The sequence below is a fragment of the Seriola dumerili genome, unplaced genomic scaffold (genome assembly GCF_002260705.1).
Source record: "Seriola dumerili isolate Sdu_G_001 unplaced genomic scaffold, Sdu_1.0 BDQW01000149.1, whole genome shotgun sequence".
In the NCBI taxonomy this organism is placed as follows: domain Eukaryota; kingdom Metazoa; phylum Chordata; class Actinopteri; order Carangiformes; family Carangidae; genus Seriola; species Seriola dumerili.
In genome coordinates this window covers 8,066,724-8,090,188 of record NW_019174404.1, presented here as the reverse complement: position 1 = coordinate 8,090,188, position 23,465 = coordinate 8,066,724, and the positions used below count along the sequence as shown (strand labels likewise).

The following is a 23,465-nucleotide window of genomic DNA, read 5'->3' as shown; positions in this document are numbered from 1 at the left end:
AAGAAGGGAAAAAATGTGGCGAGGGGAAGGGGTAGAAAGAGGTTGGAATTATAGGGTGCAGAGAGCAAGGGCTGTTCATACAGATGACAATTCAATTAATTATTTTATACTGTATTTTCTATACCTTAAGGAGTGAAGACAGGACTCAGGCCCATTTCCAGGGCTTTGTCTTGATAGCTTGCTCATTGAATAAACAGCTACACGTACATTTCCCAAAGCACCCGCACACAATGTCATAGTACGTATGCTAAATATAATGAATACATCTAAAATCTTCATTTACGTAAAAAGCAGCTTTCGCCCTTAACGCAAAGAAGGATAGAAGAAGAGTATATATAGCTGTGATGAATGTAAAGGGGATCAGGCAGTAAGGTCTTCCATAATGTGAAAAATCATCTTCAGATGTGAGTATTGAGAGTTTCTGAGTTACACACTTTCCTATGAAGCCTAAGGCCTTAAGCATGTCTTTCCACTTAAAAACAGTCAATAAAACATTAACCAAAGCTTTAATTAAAAGTAAATTTGCTAAATTGCAGGCCTTCCACCCCCAGAAAATGTTTGTTTAGAAGGAGATCAAGGATGTGGTGAAGCCATGAAGTAATTCTGATTAATGCTGCTAAAGCTAGGCACGTACTGAACACCACCTGAATATGCAAGCCCCAAATCATAAAAATATCAGCATGCAAAACATGCGTCATTTGCATATATTTTTGATTTTGGATTTCCTTGCTATTTAAATATGCAGTTAGAAATAGTCCAGCACTGCCTCTTGCGCTGTCACGCTGCACACTCACACTGTCATTGGTCCTGATAGAACTCTTCCGCTTCAAAGGGAGCTTTGCAATGGAGAAGAGAATGAGCAAATATTTGAATTGCAAAAACACATCATCTTCCGAGGGGAGAAAATTCAAGACAACTTTTTGGAGTTAAAGACACCCCCAACCCCCAGCAAGCTAACCCTCTGCACATAGCACAAAAAAGGCAACATATTCATAGTGCGAGGACTCTCCCTGTTAATTTACCATATCTAAATTTGTGTAATGGGATATGACACATTTTAGAGGGGATTGCGGGGAAAAAAAACTTTAATTTGAGGAGAGAACCATAAAATGTTTAAGCTGCCCCTGTATTTAACTGAAATCCACCACACAAATCCAGGTTCTCAGACAACCTGACATGGGTTTGATTACAGACTGAAGTGTAATTAGCTACTTAAGTTATCCCCTGGAAGGTTTTAGTGAGCAGCACCACAAGCCTTGCTACCTATTTCAGCATAACTAAAGAGACCCTTGGATTCTGCAGGAGTACCATATCCCTCAGGATTCAGCACGGACAGTTTACATGCAACCACTCCAGGAGAATATCTGACAGCTTCCAACTTTTGCAGAAGTTGGTGGAAAAAAAAAGTGCAATAAATAATCTTCATGACAAATCAATAACATGACTCATAGCATATTTGAAAGTATGAGCGCCCCAATTTGATGCCAGGATAAATAGAACATTTAAGCCAAAACTTACAAGTCTAGCCACGAAGGCCATGAACAACATTAACAGCAATAAATACCCATCTTCAGACATCTGAAAAAATACCCCTGCAAAGGGGGAAAACACTCATCTCCTGTGTTTATGATTGTAAATTTATTTACCACAGGCTCAGCACTACCTTGAATTTTAAATCGGGGAAAGCGTCTCAAACACATACTCAGAAAACGTCTAGGACACATGGAGAATTAAGTAAGTGGCAAAATAAACTGTGGAAAAAGGGAGGCAATCAGCTACTGGTGGAAAAAAAATTCAAGGCTACATTTTATTTATAAGCACGTCAAACTTTTCAATGTAATTAAAAAGTTAAATTGTGGATTCCATACCATAATTAGGATCAATTGAAGTTTACAGCGTTACCTTCATTTGAAATTACATCTAAACATCATTCTTAAATGGTAGTCAACCTCTAACACCTGTAATCACATTCTCGTCATCTCTTAACACACGGTTAGCATTACCCAGAGCGCCTCAATACGCCGTCCACATCACACCTCCCACCAGTCCAACCCTCCGGTGGCCTCTACTCCATGTGAGCCGCCTACCTGCGTGTAGACAACTTGGAGACAGGTCTGAGCAGAAATCAAACCTGAATGATGGATAGCTTTACTTAACAATGACCTCTGTCACTGGGTTCTTGCCCTAAATCAATGCTGGCGATAAGGGCCCTGCGCCAGCGCTCACCTTGGTATGTTCACCAGCAGACCTTATCTATGGCAGGAGGAAGCATGAGTAATAACCAAAGACAAGCCACGACAAAACCACTAACCCCACCTTGTCAAACATAATTTACAATGTATATCCCGCTACCCTCCCCCCATGTTGCTGTTAAAATAGTAATTATGAGAACCAGGGAGATTTTTGATTGTGTGTTTGGAAGATTAACCTGCTGTGGATTGGTGGGAACGCGTTGCACATATCTTTAGTCCAAGTTCATATTTAACAAGGAGACTGAAAGACTGAGGACTGACATACCGTACTCTTGATAGACTGTAAAGCGCACACATCCATTCAAAATAAATTATGAATACGATTCTTAAATTTCAGCACTGTCAGGTCTGTGTGGAGCGGCCAAACCTTCAGTGATGCACACAGGGAGAGGTCGGAGGTCGAAGTTGAGAGGGGGGGCTGACAGGAAGTAGAAGCACAGGCTTTATGAACATTACAGCATTGAGAACTCCAAGACCTCTCAGTAGTTTTTCATTTGACTGTGCACGTGATAAAGTGTGTGTGTGTGACATAGAGAGAGACACAGAGAGCACGGCGAGAGAGCGAGCATGCTTCCAGGCAGTCGCATCAAAATGAAGAGGGAGACCAAACATGACATCAAACGTTGCAATTAGCTGACCCCTTTCTCCTAGAGTCACAGTTTGAAAAGCCCTGCCTTTAAAACCCTGATTAAAATATGTTTGCTTTCTCATTCAAAATGACACTTGACAAGGTTAGTAATATTTCAACTAACTGCAAAAACATTCTTGTGGCCATAATCCTTTTTTTTTTTTCCATCACTTTGCAGGGGCGCAGGTAACCTCGGAGAGAGTTTCCCATGAACTCAGCGCTACGATTTGAAAACAAAACGGCCGGGGGAGAAAAAAAAAAAAGGAGGAGCAGTTCAAAGTTTCACTCGCGAGTGTTTTGTTTCACCCGGGCAGCTGAAGCTAAATGTTTTGCGATCATTATTCAGAGAATTTATCCCCTTTCTAATTCAAACCACAATGAATACTTAAAACAGAGCCAGTAGTCTTTTCTCTAACCGTGAACTCCATCCTTAGCAGGGACTCAGTGGGGCTGAGGACTGTCAGCAGCTCTGGGGATAGAATTCCTCAAACTGTTAAACCCCCTCATCACCAAATTAGGCGAGGTGTAGTCTGTAGTGCAAAGGAAAAGCAATCTAAAAAGTAAAATAAGATGCAATTTAACGGTGCATGACAGTATAGATATACAGTATATAAAAATATTTTTTCAATATATTGCAATATATTGCAGTCACAACACTGTTTTGTAACCAATGTTGAGTCTAAGTTTTATAGAAAGGGCTACAAAGAATCAGCAAACTTAAATAAACAAAATGTAAATGGTGTCTGAGACAGTCTTTGTCAGTGTGCAGAGTCCTGACAAAACAAGCTGAAGATAAGCAATGAGTAAGGGGAAGGGATCAGAAATGGTCGGGCCAAAACTCTGTGCAAAGTTAATAGTTTTCACATCCATTCCAGTCGCAGGAGAAGAGAATGTGAAGTGTCGGGCCGGACAGTGAGCCGGCCCAGGCTTAGCTGCAGCTGTGCTCAAATTGAAGTGGCACTTTCTATCAGAAGCCTTTCGCCAGACAGCTCTATTCTGCCCTTTCACTCGTAACCCCCATGACACACAGACACCCATCGCAAAAAATAAGAGTGGTCATTTAAAACACACGGCCGTCATTGAAGAGACAGATTCCGGGTTTTAACATGGGGGGAGATTCATGGTGCGAACGTGCCAGCTGATGGAGATATCACTCAAAATGAGGAATACATTTCTGCGACATCTCCGTGGCGGCTGTTCAAAGAGGGACGGCTCAAAGCCCAAAAAGTCTGCGCAGAGTTTATATTTCACTTGTTCAGAAATGTATGCCTCTGTTATCTTGCATCAGTCCAAAGGAAAAGGATTGGGTATCGTCCGTTTCAACTTCCCGCCTATGATGAAACGTTACATTGACAGCAGACAGAGTTGGAATTTGGATCGTATCATTACCCTGTTAACTCCTTGAGCCCTTGTCACAAAGGTTTGGTTTATGGTGCTCATTTAAACCACATAACAGAGTAAAAAAAAAAAAAACATATTAGCAATATTAACACATGAGAGGGGAAAGAATATATTAGCAGTCATATTGAGCGCACATTTATTCTAAGAAGTTTTAATAGGGTGCAGTGGCCAAAAGCATTTCTTTCTGATCATTTATAGACCTGACAGAGCTTGTGGAGACAAATCTGTTGACCTGATAGATCTTGTACATTAACTCCCAGAATTGATGAGCAAAATCAGAAGGTCAGTACTTGGACACAGGCTCCTCATGTGTCTTTGATTACACACTCCCACCAAGGGATAGGCAAGCAGAGATGTTTAAGCTATCAGGCAATCAGACCGCCGAGAGACGTGAAACTCAAACCAGAGACGGGAGAGGGAGAGGGCTGCCTGGGAACAAAGATGGGGGAAGAGGGTCCTGATGAAGCTCTTTAACAAATGCCAGGCCGGTGAGGAAAGACTCAGATGTGCTTGTATCTCTTTCAGTGTTTCTGGCAACAATGCACTGAAGTGAATTAATACTGAAATATAAAGCAAAGTTCACAAAAACAAATACCTTTTCATCTGGTCTTTAAATTCAGTTACTTATGGGACATCAATCAAAATGACTGCCATGAGGTACAATCAGATATAGGTCTTACATACCGAAACAAACACTTCAAACCATATATCAACATTATTTTGGGAGGTGGATGAGGTCACATGGCGAATGATAAATGTAAAAATAACGTCGTAACTAAAATTGATAGGCACAAATTCAAAACAGCGTACCGACGTCATTTATTGCAGAACAGATGCAGAGACTGATTGGTGTTTTGGTGACGTGTATTTTTGCAGGTTTGATTACAATAATGTTGTTCATCTGTAAAATCGCATCTTTTATTTAATGCGCTGTCGAGAAGAAGCTGAGGAAGTCGCAAGAAAAAAAAGGGAAACTATTTCCCACATTTTTAAAGCTTTGTTGCAGGTATAAATCACCAGAAGCTTTTTATCAGGATCTTTCTGCAGTCAGTACACACAGAGGTCAAACAGAGCAAGGATAGCACTCCACGCTGAAAACTACAAGTACCACAAACTCAAGTGTATGCACATGTGTGTGTCTATCTTTGGTTTGAGATTGCATTTCCGATAGGTTGTGCTTTTCCAGATTACTTGACTGAGAAGACTGAGAAAAGATGTACATGAACAGAAAGAAGTCTGAAAGTTGAAAGAGGGTTGGAATCATTGTAAAGGAGGAAAATAAGCATGGGTGGTATTACAAAGAAAAAAAAAACAAAAGAAAAAAAAAAACAAGGTTATGTGAGGGACAGTGAGCCTATAAAAAGAAGCCTACTGTCTAGGTTATCTATAAGGAACCACTTATCACAAGCGACCAGCTCCACACAGTGACTGATGGGCCTCCACAGACCATGAGTACCAGCACATTATCTGGTACACACAGAGCTGCTCTTTAAACACAAAGGCAGAAATATGAAGCATTGTTTTCTTGGCTGTCATTTGGTAAAAATATTCTATTTATTTTTGGTCTGAGAGAAAAAAGAAAAAAGAAGTGTTTACCATTCTTGTGCCCAGAAATACACAAGACATAGCAGACCAACATATAAATTAAAGCTAAGATAAATTGGCTACCGTAAACCATTAATTTGTAGCATGTAAAAGACCAATGATTTAAAACAAAGTAGCACTTAAAAGGTTCAATTAAATCTTGTACTATACAATTAAAATGAGCACCAGTAGTCTATACAATACATGGAGAAATGCTTGCACTGAGACAGGTCAACCTAACAAAATCAATAGAAAAAAAGAGGGAAAAACATCAAAGAAATCTTAATCCTCCATTAAAAGCTGTTAAACACTTGCCATGTCATGAAGTTGCACATCCAGAACTAAAATATGCATTCCTCTTCTATCCATGTGGCACATGGAGAAATAAAAGCCCTCTTTCTCTACACCTAATGTCATTCCTTAAAACACAATGTCAGACCATATTGAATTATAGAAAAACAAAAGACCAAATTGTTCTCATTCATTTTTTTTAAGTTAAGAATGACTTATTTTCTTTAAAGCTTTTTTTGGTCTCATTCATTTCCTGTGACAGGCCACGGGACTCATGGTCCAGTGCTCTGCTTAGGCCTTGGGAGGACACTGGAGGATGTGTCTGATGACTCCTGGCCTCCTTCATCCCCTTCTACAGAAAGGTTAAGACGCATTTAAGCCCTTTAGTTTGGGCAGCATTAAGATGGTTTGGAAGCAGCTGTGGAGGTGCATGAAATTAAATACTTAAAAGGCTTCATGAACCAAAGGTCCTAAAAAGCAATAAATATTTGTTTTGTAGCTTTATGTCTGCCGATCCTAAACGTGCGTGTGTACGTGGGGAGAATATGTTGTATGTAAAAATCCTCTTAAATTACCTTTAGCCTTTATGAAATAGATTCAGCAAAAATATTCAGAGAAATACAAGAGCACAAACTTTGTATGACAACAAACATCCCTAAAATCCTCTTCCTGTTTCCCCGGTATTGCGCCTTAACTTTCTACAGATGTGCAGGCACACACAGGACTTTGAGACATAGCGAGCATCATGTACTGTGAGCACAATCTATTTGTCTAGGCTTTCTCTGTGTCAAAAAAATAATGCTCCAAGTTTACACACTGAGTGTAATGTAGACCTGAATGTCTTTTGGGGGTCAGGCAGCTATCGAAATTCTCCTGTTAGATTGAGTTTTACAAAAAGCCTTTCTAATCCTTGCCCACTACTCTCTGTGTGTTTGACAAATGCTCTTGACTTCCTCCTGGAATGAAACCCACAAGGTCACTGTGGAGGGGGAAAAAAAGAAAGGGGGGGGGGGGCAGCGAGACTGAGAAAATGAGGGAGGAAAAAAAAAAAAAAGTGTGTCTCTGTAAGTCTGATGACATACATCGTGAAAGCTGACAAAAAAATGTACGTTCATCTTGAAAAAAGTTCCATAGCAAAAGAGGAATTCATAGAGTAGACATGCTTGCAGCCCATTTTACTTGAGGCTTTCTTCTCCATCTCACAGTGTCACAGGCAAGCAGAAAGACAGGAGGAGGGATATGTATCGCAGGGGTGCCGCTTTCTGTCCCGCTCCTCGTTTATACACACAGCGGCCGTGTCAAAGCTGTTCTCACACTCAATGGTAAATGACAAATTTGGATAATGCACACATACAACCCGACTAAAATAAATAGGAGACATGGAGGCTTAACCAGAGCTAAATCCTGAGGCTGCTGGAGACCTGAGAGTGCGGATTACTCCCCAGACGCCTTAAACAATGCACCCAAATGTGCATCCTTAAAAGCATGAAATCCTTGAAGCATCAGAGCCGGCTTGTCATTTGCCATTAATATTCCAAGTTGCTTGTGCTTTGGGGGCCAGAATTGCACTTGTGTGTGCTGATGTGCCCTAAAACAAACACTTGCAAAGCCCTAAAGGAACCACCATTGTGGATAGCTATTTTTCTAGCTGTGGAATATTCTAAGAGAGGATGTCATAACAAAGGAAACAATAAAAGAGGCCACGTTCCTGCACTGCATGGGGTATCCATAACTATAAATAGGAGGAAGGCAATGTCAGAGGTGCTTAGGCTTTACCAGGAAAACTGATATTTGTGCATTCAAAAAACTAGAATTTTCCATTCATTTTAAGTACATAAAAACTCCACGACCTTTAAACCTCATTACCCTGAAAAGCCACCTCATCAACACCATAATAGAAAAGCCTATATGCAGTAAGAAACTGGAACTGCTATCTGCAGAGGAGCAGCCATTCACATATTTGTCGCATCATACATTGCATTATTATGACTATAGTACAAACAGTTATTTTTTAAAGGCCACTATGGTGATGGAATTTTCTTTGTTGTGCACATCTCTGAGAGGGAGCTGAGGTAAAGTATGGCAGGGCACAGGTCTCGGAGGTGTCACATCGTCACCCCAGAAGCGCCAGTACCTGTCCTCGGGGACGGCCCTGTAATGTCCGGCCTCATTGGATCAGCAGCTGCCACGGCCTCTGGGCGCCCTCTCTCAGGTGACATCCCCTATCTCCTCTGCCTCTATGATGGCCCTGCTACTGCTGCTGGGGCTTACTGTATATTACTCTTATGGTACAACTGCATTAAATGCAAGCAAACACATATAGATAAACTCTATATGCACATGCAAGTATTTCTACATATGAGCAAATGCCTAATTTCTATTTATGCTGACATACATAAAAACAAACTATCTGCCTATGTAAGGATCTAGACAGGAAAAAAAACTTTTTTCAGATGAATTCAATAAGGGTTGTCTACACATCGTGTCATTACACTCTACTAATTAAGCATTCCTGTTGTCACTTCTTCGGAAAGTTCAACAAAAATGATGGACATGTCCATTAAAAAAGGATGACCACGTACAATATCTTGAATCAAAAAATTAATTTGATGTCTCAAGTGGATTGACGGTTCTGAAGCTATAACAGAATTACCATGCAATTTCAGCTGCAAAATCTACAGCATCCGGTCCCACATGTAATTGGAAAAAGTTCACAAAGAACTCAAGATGTCTAATTGCAGCTGTGTCAACTAACATAAAACACCACATAAATCAGATTTCTGTCTATTCATTAGCCAATGTGTCAGCGAGCAGATTAGTGATGTTGTAGGAACAGTCTGGCGAGTCTTGAGAATTACGACTTCCTCATTAATTGTAGTTTTGCTTCGAATATGTGCGGCAAAAAAGTGTTACAAGAAAGGACAAGCACTGATCTCATTCGCGCAAAACAGAGCTGAATGGAGATCAATATGTTCCCTTGGAGCATGAGAATCTTCTGCTGGTAATTATGGGAGGACATAAATGAACCACATTTTACAAAATCACTAAAACAAAAGAGCCAGATGAAACACAATGCCTGTGCGTGCATTCAAGTCTCAACAAATTTCCAAGTGGTCAAGCCAGATGATGTATAATGGCAAACCCAAAAGTCTTAACCCCCATTTCAAATGAGGGAGAAATGAGGCATACTGTCCCATTATATTGCTATAAATCATTTTTTGCGGACGGCTGACAGCTTTTTATCAGATCTAACCTTTTCAAGCCTCCATTAAGAGTGCTAACATTTTCAACTCTGACACATGTACAGTTTACGAATCTCACAGCTGATTTACTTTGGGTGGGGGGCACGCTGGCATTCATGCTCACTTCCACAGAGGCTGTCCATTGTGTTGGGGTTGGGGGTGGAATGGGGGAGGGAAAATGGGGAACAGTGAAGAGAACGGACTCCGAATCCACGTATTTGACTATACATTTACCCTTTTAATTTGCTATACAGCGCTGAGTAGCTTTGAGGCTTAAAAGCTATTTTGTGGTAAACAGCATATTCTGATTCACTCTATTGATTCTTTTATGATACACAACTGCTGCATGAAGGGCCATTAAGGGCCACACAGATCCCTCATAACCTGACAAAATAATAATGAGTGGACTTGTTTAGAGAGGAGGATGCAAAAGACAAGCATCTCGTCGGTTAAGCAGGAAACCTTTTATCTATTTTCGTCGAAGTTTTGCTTTGTGACTGCTTTGCTGTGAAAGCCTGTAGTGTTAATGTGTTGACTGATTTTTTACAGGATTCTGTCTGCGAGCTACCACACACAGTCACACAGAGGACCTATATTTGATCCACAGATCCATCTATTTATCCATCCAAGTATTAAAACTTCTTTGGTGTCCTTTGCCCTCCATTTCAGACACGCAGCCTTTACAAGGGACTCCACAGCAACACATTCAGTAACTAAACCTGACAGGGTTCACTACAGTAACATGGCCCAGCTGTGCAATAAACATGGACAAAAACCCAAATCTCAATTTCTACAGAATTTCTGCGAATCCATCACAATAACTCAAGTGCACAAATATTGAAGGAGTCAGCATATATTTGTCATTATCTGGACAGATTCCTGCATGTGTGTGATAAGCTAAACTAATCAGACAAATAAAAGGCAGAACTTTAGCTGCTGCAGCTGCTGGAGAGTTATGGGAGGAACTTTGCCAACCATAATTGATTTAAGTACACCATAATCAAGAAAGGGGCAGTTAAGGTGGTACCACACAAAGGTCCATATTTCATTACATGCTGTGTTTAACCTTACCCACTTCTCCTAAAACACACAAGAGGCTCATTATGTGTTTAATATTCACCAGCAGGTGAATAATTTTTATGCAACTCTGATAGTTGGGCGAGATGGATAACTCAATTATCTGAACATCCGTCAGAGCAGAGGGCTCGCTGGCTCTGGAACGCCACCAGCTAAGATTGATGGCTGGAAGACACCAATAGCTGCTGCTTCGCCATCTCATCCAGGCACTGGGCCTGAACACTGCGTTTGATTCTGCAGAAGACCGTTTTTCTCTCCTTTTTTTTTTTTTGTCCCTTTTCTCTTTTTTCTTGGGAGCATTGTAGGTGAAGCGTCATTACCCCTCACTCCACTGAAGAGGGGTTCATTATGGGGTTAGTGTGTTGGCAAGACTATTGTTTGGATGATGAATGCTGTTGGTGAGAGCTTTGGAGAGAAAATTAGTTATGTTTTTTTTTTTTTTCCTCCATTCTACAAAAACATGTCCCCATAGCTCACTCTGCAATGCTTGAGGGCAAAGCAAGAACAATTAACACAAGCAATGGGTGAAGCAGTTCAGTTAAAGCAAAGAGGGAATTCATGAAAAATAAGCAAATCACTGGAAATGTCAATCAGGGGCAATGAAGTAATTACAAACACAGCCGCGCAATTCCAAGGGCAGTCAAAAAGAAAACTGAAAGGTTTAGAGTGAAGCACTGTAATCTGAGTTTGAGGAATGGACAAACACCCTAAACATCAGCCCTTCAGGGCCTGTCTCATAAACTGAAACCAACTAATGAGAAGTGAAAGCAGGATGATGTCACCCCATCACTCTCCTGTCCCCCGTTTCTCTACGAGTTTATGTTTTTGTGACCACAAAGTGCTGACCCCGAATTCACCGCCTTCACTTTGCAAACACACACAAATATGCACATGTGCGCACACCCTTTGTACATCAGACGATAACGCATTAGGTCTAACAATAAGAGAAAGACGAAGCACATTTGGAAATGTCAGCAGTAAATGTCAATTAAAAATTACAAGGGTGCTGGAAAAGGTAGGGTCTGAAGGGACTGACATTTTTTCTTTTTTGACATGACAATGTTTATCTGACCGGGCTGCTGGCTGACATGATGGGATCTACTTTGTCAGCTCCTTAATACACTCAGACAAGGCCGCCCGGTGAATATCAATGAAAGACACCCAAGAGCAGATATGTAAGGCTCAAAGTAACCCTAACCGTCCAATCAAGCCGTTAGTATTCTGGTATTTTGACCTACTGTAAACTAATGCCAGGAGTAACAAAGAGTACCAAAGACAGATTCATGCCATTTTCTTCAGTCTAAACCAAAAAAGCACATTGACTTATACAGTGAAATATTCAAGGAGACATCTGATCTTTAAGTACTATTTCATTAGCCATGGTCTAGGACTATTCTGGAGCTTAAACAAAGCCTTTTTTTTCATTCACCAACTTTCTTAGAGGAATTTAATGAGGCCTAAAAAATGGTAACCATCAGACTGGCCCTTTTTACATTCACACCTCAGCGACTTTTAGTTCCTGATGTCATTAATGGTTATCAAAAAAAAAAAAAAAAAAAAAAAAAAGACAGTGATTTTCCTTCTGGAAACAGACCATTTCCAAATAAAGCTACGTTACTCTGAGAAAATAAAACACACCATTGATTATGACCTTGACCTCATCTCAAGCATTTTAACTACTCACTGATATTGGATGAATCATTTTCCCTGAAAAATCAAACAATTGTTCTGCCTGCAGCTTCTGGGTGAAATCAGTAGGTCAGTCCTCTATAGGCAGAGATAACATCTCCTGAACACTGAACCATTATAGGTGTAGGTTTAGGTGTAGGTGTGTTATGTTTTTTTGTTTAATTTTTTTTGGCGTATATCACACTACACCCATCCACACCTGACTAACATTTTTATTTTATTTTAGTTAACTACTTTATTTATGTTTCTTACTCTGGGCCAGTTTGTGACGACTGTAGGCTATAATTACAAGAGAATAAATAGAACAACCTATTTTAAATGGAAACAGGTGATCTATAATGGGAAAAATCTGGTGTAGATAAATCATTTGCTATCTTATCAGTGATAGGCAGACAATAGAAGGATTATTTTAGGTTGGGGAACTACGCATGCAAAACCACACATGAAAATGATTTCATAGTAAACAGCTTCTCTTTCTGTGTCATGGTCTCGATAGATCCAGAAATCTGATCCTGATCTGGTGCTGTAAATGCTCCAGCAAAACAAAAACAGAGACAGAGAAAGAGAGTGTCCGGCTGTGCCTGAGGTCTGGAACCTCCAGCACCGTGTCACAACATGTCAGCTGGCCGTCATGGCTGACGGGGGGCCGGGGCCACAGCGAGGCAAACGGAGGCGGTGGGGGGCGACTTTTTCGACTTGGTGACTGGAACCTTGCGGCGTGGGAGGCAGTGAACGTGAAGACCATGTGTGACCGACCCTTACTCTTCTCAGTTTGTGCCCCAACACAAAAGTCGCTCTACCTGATTCAGTGTGAAATGAAGCCTTTATAACACTGAGTACTGAGCTTGGATAATGGCTGATGACACTTCGTATCACAGTTTTTGCTGACATTAAACAGTGAAAGTCTGTCCTATCCAATATATTGATTGGCTGGGACACTATATGACATTTGTAGCTTTTAAACTATATATTAGCACATTAATTACTATATAAAATGGGGGACAAACTTATAACCCGCATGTAAGCCTTATGTTTTGGCAGTGGGATGAGAAACAAAATAAGTCGGTTCTCTGTGTTCTCTCAAGAGATCATGAAATAAGTATGTATGTTGTGCATCTGATTCATTTCTAGCACTGAGACGCACACATCCATATGCAGGCGCATACACACACTTCTGTTCCCCCAGGGTCAGACCATGAGGGCCTGTTCCTGTCCAGAGGTTCTCATGACAACAGATGCAATGGATTAATCACCCATTTCCCAGCTTTCCTTCGAAAACAATATGTGTACTCTGGAAAACAATCAAGCTCACAGGCAGGCCATTCAGGCTCTAAAGGGCTCCAGTGACAGGGGTGGATGTGGAAGTAGTCTGATGTGCACATGTACCATATGGAAGTCTGGGGTTAGTGTGGCCTATGCCAGGGAGGAAGTGGTTAGCGTTGTAAGACAGATATGAGCTGCATTCATATTACTGAGAAAAGCTGATTGTGGTTTGTGGTCAAAAGGGAGAAGTTATAAACAATACGCAGGCTGGGAAAATCGTAGTTGCAACATTAGATCGTCAATTCAGATAAAGCAAATGAAACCGAATGCAAACAATACAAAAGAGTTGAGAGGACAAAAAAAAAAAAAGAAGTAGACTCACCTGTTCCAGTAGCTCCAGAACTGCTCATTGAGATAGGTGCGATGACTGTGGTCGTCTCCGAATGAGGCTTTGCTCTCAATCCAGTGTACAATGTGTCCCTCCACGGCTTTTCATAAACAGAAACACACAGCGACACTGAGAAAACTGGTGACACAAAAGCCACACAAGCAAGATCCAGAGGAGCCAATGACATTTTGGTTTTTTTTTTTTGGTTTTTCTCTCTCCTGTCAATAACAAAAAATTAAAGATCTGGAATTTAAATTACAACGTTTTGACAATTGCAAGATGCTTTATGAGAAAAAGGCACCTAGGTTTAGGAAGCAGTTATTTCAGATAAAATAATGACATTTATGATACAAATACTAACCAATTGGAACCTCCAGGATGATATCAGGTGTTTTGTCATAGCCCATTGCTCTCAGTTGGTTTTCATCTACAGGAGATAAAGGGCAGAATTTTTAACATTTGACTGTTTGAAATAAGTTTTACTCTTCGCTGAACAAGTTCTATTCGGCAATCAGCCGGGTGTATGATCATCAATCACAGGCTACTGACCTAACCACATTCACCAAGGTGCTGGTAACAAAACCCCCCTTCAATGGTAGCAAAGCTGACAAAATAACAGTAGAGGACAGCAAGCACAGTAAAACCATTAACTACATCTGCCACATATTCGCTTTCGTTGCACAAAAAAATCGTAAAGCCCAGTTACAGAGCTGCTCTCCGGTTTGCAGTTTGGCAGCGCTTTATAAAATATACAGCAAGAGGACAAGGTTGGCATTATAGCCTCTGTAAGCCTGACCTCTGCCTGCAAACGCTGCAGCCATTGTCCTTGACTCCTGGCGTGCTTCGGCCATTATCCCTACAACACCTGATTTCTCCATTAAATCTCAGGCTGACCAGGTCATTCAGTTCCAAAGGCCTGCCTCTTTGTCTCCAGCCAAGCTCAACTAATGGGGCATGGAAGGGAATTGAGGAGAGATGGAGGGTGGCGGTGTCAGTGATGGTGAGGAGGTAGCATCAGCCAAGGATGGAGAAAGAGAGCCGAGTGAGGTCAGTGAGGCTGCCAGGGGCCTGCAGAGGGGCATCCTGGGTGGGGTAATGTGGGTGTACATGTGTGTGTGTTAGGACGGGGACCTCTATTCTCTCCTACTGGGCTGTTGACATTGTCATGTGGCTCTGATCGCCTTTTTACATCACCTTTGATTAAAATTAATGGGCCATCCCCGCTGTTGGGTAGCTTATTTCCAATCCATTTATCAGATGGGGGGAAGCTGCCTCAGTGGCCCTTGTGCCCCCCGAACTCTGACAGTTTTAGAACAGTCCTCTGTACAGCCCTGAAGAAAGGTCAGCACTCGGGGTCCAAATAAATGATATGGTCTTAATGACAGAGGGAATGACTTTTATCCTTCATCAGTCATCTGACCTAGGGGATGGTGATGGGATGGTGATGATGGGATAAATGGGGTCTTGTTGGAACAAGCCAATGTTGTTTGGAAAATATACTACAAAAGATTACAAAAATAAAACTGATTCAAATACTAGAAATCGCCACCCTGTTGTGAGTTTCTCAACATGTAATATCGGCAAAACCTATTGCAAATTAGGAATCCCCTTAATGGCATTATCGTATCATTTGTGTTCATGTTAACAGAAACAAGCCTATTTCATCCATTTTTGAAAATAAATAAATTACTCAGCAGTAACCTGAGATGACAAAGCATTCCGACTAATGAAACATTAAGGGCTACCTTTGAAGCTTTTATTCTTTAAATATTCATTGTAGGCTGGTGCATAAACATCCAAGGATATTTGATAACAGCTCCTGGGTCCAAATCAATAAGAGATAACATCCACTGCATCAGTCAAGTCCAGGTCTTCCTTTACTGAGCTTACACAAAAGGCAACACTGCCATGGCCAAAGTGACTTGAAACATGCGATGAGAAGGTCAAGAATTGGCTTACCCAGAAAGGAAAGGTTCCTCTCCTTCAGTTTGTCACAGAGTAGCACCTCATGCTCTTGGCCAATAGTGCTGAGAATAGAGTCAAGGATTCCACATGTACAGTAGAGAAACAGCAGTATTTTCTAGTGGTGAGTAGTTATACAACAATTTGTTTAAAACTATTCAAGAAAATAAAGTGCGTCTGTATCTGAAACATAAGGTAAGATACATAAGAATAATTGTTATGCATCTTATCTTATGTTTCAAAAAGTTAATTTTATGCAGTTCTTCAAACAAGTTGATAGACATTCATAATAGGCTGAAACATTCCCACTACACTGGCAGATGTTTTTCTCTTTTTTTTTTTTAAAGAAAATAATGGGTTTTTTTTTTCTCTGAACAAATGATCATGGTCTCAGAAGCAGTTATGACTTGTGTGGATCACAATCTGCAAAATAACTAGTACCTATAGCTTTCAGGTAAATGTATAAGGTGACAACATAAATGCACAAATATGAGGTGATGCAAGCTCAACTGTGCTTGTGTATGCCAATATCAGATCAAGTTAAGAATCTGCCTTTCTCCTCTATTGGCTTACTATGCAAAGTGAAAGCCACTTCTCTTCATGTCGATGTATAGCGAGAGCACAGTCAGACTTTTCAGGTCGACCTTAATCTGCTTTCACAAGAAATCTCCAAAGTGCATTACGTAAATGAGGAAGACGAAACAAATGCCAATTTGGCAAAATGCTTAGAGTGCCCGGACTAGCTGCTCCACTCATTCCTCTAAGATCTTTGAAGAAAAATGCTTTTATAGAATAGATGCCATTTTGCATCAGGATGCATGATGCTTGATGCCACAGAAAGAGTGGGTATCATATATGCATAACTTGCCTACTCAAAGAGATCAAGAGAAAAGTTCTAAGGGTATTGTACTTCCCAACAAACACTAATCACTCAAAATGGCTTCTAATAAATGCATCTCCTGACTGATACACATGCATTAAGAGCTACCCCTCTTATGTGTGGATGGAGCTCTTTGAAAGCAGATAGTAGTGGGGCAGTTCCCATGAACTCTGTGTAGCGGAGTGACTGACTCTAAGTTGACAATGACGAGGACGGTCAAAGAAAGGTAAAAGGGGGAGGTGGAGGGAGGGCAGGATGGGACAGGGTTCACTGGCTATGAAGAGAACAACCAAGCCCCACCACACACCAAATTCTGGACAGACACAGTACCATACAGACATACACGTGTAGACTCATTCAAATAAGTCTCCTCCCCCAGGAAATAGTTGGTCTGCTAACCAGCTGCTTGCCCCTAAATAGCCTGGACTCCAATTCTGCCCCTATAGTCAAGGCTATAGAGAGGGTATTTGAAGCTGGGAAAAGAAAGGGAGGAGGAAACACCGGGAACTAAAGCAGTACAATTGCATAATGAATAAATAAAATAAAACCAATGTGCAATCAAAATTAATAATTAAAGTTGGACTGATGAACTCTCCGTGGTGCTGAACAGCAGGAGAATTATCAGAACAAAATACAGTAATGAACATAAAATTTCAAATCATCTGGGCTAAATAAAACACCAAACAAAAGAAGAATAGATCAACCACCATGAGGCTTATGAATGCTAATTTTTTTTGTATCATAGAACATTGGGTCTGATCCACTGCATGCACATGGAGATGCATTTAGATCAGTCTATCCTCTCCTCCTCCTCTTTCCTCCATCACCTTCCAGCCCCTGTATCGGTGATAGTGGGATGGCAGGCAGAATGAAACACTTCCTCTGTGAAGCAGAACTTTTATGTCAGGTGAAGCCAGACACATCTCATCCCCTTCAATAGCTCCTCGTCAATTTCAGGCTTAAAATTTTATGGGATAGGATACTGTTTGATGCAGTCTACCAGCGGTCCATAACAGCAGTCATTTATTGTGCACTGAAAAAGAGGGGGAAGAAATATTATGGTGTGCGAAAAGGGTGGGTGGGTTGGAGGGGGAGTGGGCGGTGGCGGCGTGGGGGTGGGGGGTGCGAGGGGAAGGGAAGGAAGCCCATGCAGTGCTGGGAAAGGAGAAAACACAGGAGATGCTGGCAGATTGGCAGGCATGACCGCCGGCTCTCACGTGACCTCATCAGCAAACATGAGCGGCTGATGCTGTCTGTCAGCCAGGTGCTACATTTAAAAACTCACTGTACATAAGCAGCAGATTTGTTACATGGAAAAGGGTAGGGCTACAAACTTTATAAAATTACCTAAATTTCAAATTAAAACGTACATGTCATTCCATGAAGGCAAACAATTTAAGTGATTTCCTATACTGGTTAAAATTTAAAACACTTACTTGGTAGATGTTATTGGCCAAAATCTGGTCTGGAATCAGCGATGGCTCCTTAAGCATGCTGTTGACGACTGTTTTAGAGGCTGACAAGAAAGACAAGAAAAGGAGAGAAACAAATACTATTAGGCAAACACACATGAGAGTTTGTCTAATGTCCTACAAATTTAAAAGGCAAAATTCTAATTGCTGCAAAAGCAAACAATTAAAATATAGAGACACAAGACAGGTATGACAGGCTATAATTCACCACGCCACTGTTAGTGCAGTATTTTCACACTAGTCCATTAGATGGCTGCTTGGTGTCTACACAGATTTTCTATAGATAAATGTTTCAGTCCAGAGCACAGGAGCCCCATGTAGTTTATCTATGTTATGAACGCTGACTATTCTGCATCTCTCATCCCCATTCTTGCTCTACTAACATTATAAATCAGAAAAGGAAAGCCTGCTGGATTGATTCGCTGCTACTGCAACAGCAAAAAAATTCCTTAAATCATTTCTTAAAAAGATCGGGATTAAATGGATTGTATCATTGTGTGACGAAATGGTTGAGGCACGCCATTTTAGTGATATATATACACATGGTCCTGACAGACTTGCAGGCAATACAGACAATACAAGGAATGTTTCTATTCACATCTCAGGCATGGATGGTGCCTGTACCAACACTGCACCGAGATTCCCAAACTCATCTAGAAAGCTATGCACAGTATATAGCTATTAAACACAAGACAGCTTTATTTGGAGATTTATAAAAATGTGAGTTAAAAACCGCAAATGAAAAAGGATCAATTTAAAAAGGACTTGGGTGTACACTTACAGACGCTAACTGGATCATTAGGCGTCTATTAAATTAATTTCATTAATACGGCGGCGTTTAGAAGAACATTTAAAAACCCTGAAGTTCTGTTCTGTTCTGCCTTGCCCTTTGCATCTCTTTCATAGGCATTACTCCTTATCACAGAGAGGACAAATAGTGCTGCGATCCCTCATCGACCTTATGATGAGGGTGGAAGAAGAACAAAGCACATTCAGCGCTCCCTCCTTTCTTTCTGTTTCTTCTTCTTTGTCTCCATCTTTCTCTGCCACCTCTTTTTTTTTTTTTTTTTTTTTGCTACCTCCTTTCTGTTCCAGCCTCTCCCAGCTACGGTACTCCCCCAGCCCACCCCATAACCCAGCACTCCCTCTTAGAGCTGCAAGGCACAGGGCTGTGCTTTATTTCTTTGCTCATTTTTCTCAGAGATTGGTACCTTCACACGCAGATCCATACCATGCTCCTGTGCGGTGCAGGCGGCGGTGAAGAAAGAGGGTTATATTTTCCCCTTGAGTTAGGACACCTCATGACAAATGATAATGGATAATCAATAAAGCGGGAAATATGAGGCAGCAAACTTTATGAAGCCAGGAGACATATTACTCCCCAACAACACTGGTTTCCCTTAACAAAGTCACTACTCGACTGTGCCTAATAATCTGAAGGAAAATCAAAGGACCTGCAACCACATCAGCAATATTGGCAACTTATTCCACTTTAATGGCATTTTGATTGATTTTTTCCCTCTTCCTAATGGTCGTTTTATAGATTTGACGCTGCTTCTGCAAAACAGTAGTGTGTAATAAACCTCCCCGAAGGCAAACGGCAGCCATTAAAGCTCTTGTCTTACTAGTGCTCATAATTGGAGGTTGACCACCAACACATTTTGGTCTCTCACATAACACACACAAACACAGACTTCCAGGACTAGACTTCTCTCTCTCTCCATGCCTCTCAAGCCCTTTGATATTTTTGGTAGATGGCCATAATAAGTGACAGGATCCCTTTCTCCTGCTCTTTTTGAGCAATGGGGTTAAAAATAGCCATAAAAAGGTGACCTTGGCGCTGACATTGTGGAATTTCAGCCAAGCATTGACCTGATGAAAATGGAGGGCCAGTCCGCTAATAAATCAGGATGCTTTTAAAATGAGTTTACCCTAATGCTCATTCATCACTGGCTGTAATGCCATTTGCAGGCCCAGGATTCGCTGCTGTGCACAAACACAGCAGTAAATAACAACAGGGCCCTAGCATCCCTCGCATCGTTGCAGCCTCCAACATCAGCATACATTTATTAAAGACGCCCCCGCCTTGCACGGCAAGACTCCTCTATGACACCCTGAGCTCCTCTCTGCCACACACACACACACACTCCCTGCTCTTTAAATACACACTCCAAAGGCACACACAGACGCACACATAAAACACATGCAGGAAAATAAAAAGCATAATCTGAAGAACACCAGACACAGAGAACAAAGCCCTGCAGCACGACTTTGCACCTTGTAAACATTCGCCAAATTTACTGTAATTGTCCCATGTTGGTATAAATTCTGACTAAGGTACCGTATCACATCGTCAACATCTGAAAAGAAAGAACAGAGAAGAGGAGAATAATAGATGTGAAACGCTACGCCTCCATTGGGATTTGCTAAAGAAAACAACCAGTGTAAACAAATCACAAGCCTGTTTTCATATGCAATTCTGAAACAAGATAAACTATATAAAGCAAGGTAACAGCAACATCACCTTGGCTTGATTTTTCATTGCTTACTTGTGTCATTTGTAACTACTCTTCCTTTCTCCACTAGGGTGAAAAAGTCATTATCTCAAACACAAAAAAATGTTGAGAAACCTCATTAGATAGCAACATTTGTTGAGGGAGGACCGTAATAAACAGTAACGGATGACGATTGTTATTGCCCCTGACACTGATGAGCTCCTCTGCAAGTTTGTTTATTAATTAAAAAACCCACTTTTGTCCATGGGTGGGGGGGGTGGGGGTGGGGGGGGGTTGCTACCCATTTCCTCTATATGTCCCCCTTCCACCCACACTCCCCATGCACAAGCCATTGAGCTGTGGAGGGGCACTCGTTCATCAAACTTCATGGAGCAAGGGAGAGACAGGTCCTGATAATGTGCGCCGCTAAAGCTGATTTTCCATGATGAATCTCGGAGCATATAAATTGGCTAATATCTGAAAACATTTACAGATACTAGAGGAATTGACTACTTGTGGGACATGATGGATGAGGCTCTCCGACGCTGGCCGACAGCTCTGCAAATCTCTGCGGCTGCCTAAAGCCCTCATTTGATTTTCCAATTTACTCCTTTTAAATTTATCCTCCCGTATTGAAAAAAACAGAAGATGGGAAACAGAGAGAGAGAGAGAGAGAGAGAGTGGGAGATGAGAGAAAGGGGGGAAAAAAATCTGTGGGTTTTTTTTTTTTTTAAGATATCTGTGGTAGTGTGTACGTGCTAGTTGATGATATGAGGTGGTATCTCCTGTGCAGGAGGAGCCCAGTCCCTGAAGAGGTTACTGGGGCAGAACTGATCTGCTTCCACCTGATTCTCCCTGATAGCGGTGAGATGAGACTCTACATTTCTCTGTGTGTGTGTGTGTGTGTGTGTGTGTGTGTGTGTGTGTGTGTGTGTGTGTGTGTGTGTGTGTGTGTGTGTGTGTGTGTGTGTGTGTGTAGCAGTAGTAATAGTAGATCTGGGGAGGTGCTGCTATGAAGAGAGGCTTCCTAGGTCAGGCCATTAGACTGTGGCAGAGGCTGACTGGAGCTTCTCTGCTGAAAAGGAGTAATTAGTATACTTGTCAAGTGAAGTGCCACGCTGCTGCTTACCTCCCTTGCACCCACCCCTTGCATGCATACAGAACCGCACAGAAACACTCATGCTGCCTTCGCCTCCTCACTCCCTCCCTTCTTGCTAATGAAGTGCCCTTGCTCTCATTATTTGAGAAAAAGGCTGCATATACACATCGGCTCCACCACAGTAGAGAGGTGAGGGAGAGAGGAGAGGAGCACTTGAAGACAAGAGAGGAGGAACCATAACAATCATAGTGGATACTAAGTTGAGATTTTACTGGATAGAACATAATACAATATCAGTTATCAACACGTCTGATCTGCAAAACACTGAAGCCATTATGAATTCTGTCAAGGAACCACAGGATCATAGGAGACGCTAACATTCTCACAGTGTTAACATCAAACACAGGACATTTATAACCTTGCGTACAAGGCTTCTGTAAAGGAATGTGACAATAAATCTTAAAGGCGGTCGAATCACATAGTTACAAAACATGGAGCAGCAATCTAATCTGGAGCTGGGCCTTGGGAAAATGGAAAAGGTCAAATAGCTAGCAAAATTGCCTCCTCAAAAAAAGTATGTCTAAATCTAGAGGCACATCAACTCCTGTCAAAGGAGGAATAGAGAGAAAGATGAAGAGATAGCAGGAAGGGGAAAAGAAAGAGCAGGAGCTCCCCCAATGTTTCTGTTAGTGACTTCTGAGAGGTAGAGTTGGAATGACAATATGGCTATTTACGATGTAATTTGACCATTTATAGAACTTACCAGGAGGCTGAGACATGCAGTGTGTACACATGATGTAGGTTTAATCCATTCTATGATATGTGTCCATATCAAACATTATTTGTGTCAATGTAAACATTTTGACAATTTTAAAATATACTTTTTTTACATCAATTACGTCATTATTTTGATCCCCGACTTCATTGCATTTCAGTGATATTAGCTTAATTCAACTTTTTCAACAATCACTTTCAAGTAATTTGTTGTGATAATAAGTAAAACACTTGCTTGTTCCAGCCTTTTTGTATCATTTTAAATCAAAATTGCTTACAACTGTAAGAAAAAAAACTTCAATTTCAATTTGATTCAATTTAACTTCATCATTAAATATAATTCATAAATTATATTACATACATATACATATGTTACATAAATTATTGAATTAAATTAATTATTAATTCAAATATATAACGTGCAGAAATTTTTAAAGCAATTTGAGTACATACAAATAGTCAGTTTAATGATATCATTTGAGGCCCCGGACCAGTAACTTATAATGGACACTTTTTTGACCAAGAAAATTGAAAAATAAAGGAAAAGAAGATAAAAAGATAAATCTGTAATGAGAACTTGCCTTACATGTGCTTGTAAATTAAATTGTCACATTCACAACCCCTACTTTTATGGGCATTAGTCCATAAAATCAAACAAGCCTGAAAGGAATTCTGAGCTATACACTGTCTCAAGTGGTGCAAATTGCACTATATTTCCCAAAATTATACATAGTGCAGAAAATAGTGGATATAAACAGTGAAAAATGCACATGTGACCTTTCCTCCCCTACTGCCCAGTCCGTTTTCATGAGACAAGGAGCATTATGGATGTTGATATCATATTCAATACGTGATAAAACTGCTTTGAATGTATTGATTTATTTACAAGCGCCACCAGATAGTCTTTCATTCGGCTTGACTGATGCTCTCGCCAATACTTTTGCTGCAAGGAGAGGGGGAGGCAGCTC

General features: G+C 41.0%; 1 protein-coding gene across 4 annotated transcripts in view; it reads right to left on the bottom strand.

The window, feature by feature from the left end:
* Window positions 1-23,465, bottom strand: part of cunh15orf41 (chromosome unknown C15orf41 homolog) — a 55,828-nt gene that overhangs the window by 14,758 nt on the left and 17,605 nt on the right. For all 4 annotated transcript variants that reach the window (XM_022750750.1, XM_022750749.1, XM_022750751.1 and 1 more), the window contains 5 exons: window positions 18,094-18,173; window positions 17,641-17,690; window positions 15,775-15,842; window positions 14,177-14,242; window positions 13,810-13,915 (listed from right to left, as the gene is read on the bottom strand). In XM_022750750.1, the coding sequence (XP_022606471.1) occupies window positions 13,810-13,915; window positions 14,177-14,242; window positions 15,775-15,842; window positions 17,641-17,690; window positions 18,094-18,173 (370 nt within the window). The remainder of the gene's footprint in view (window positions 1-13,809; window positions 13,916-14,176; window positions 14,243-15,774; window positions 15,843-17,640; window positions 17,691-18,093; window positions 18,174-23,465) is intronic.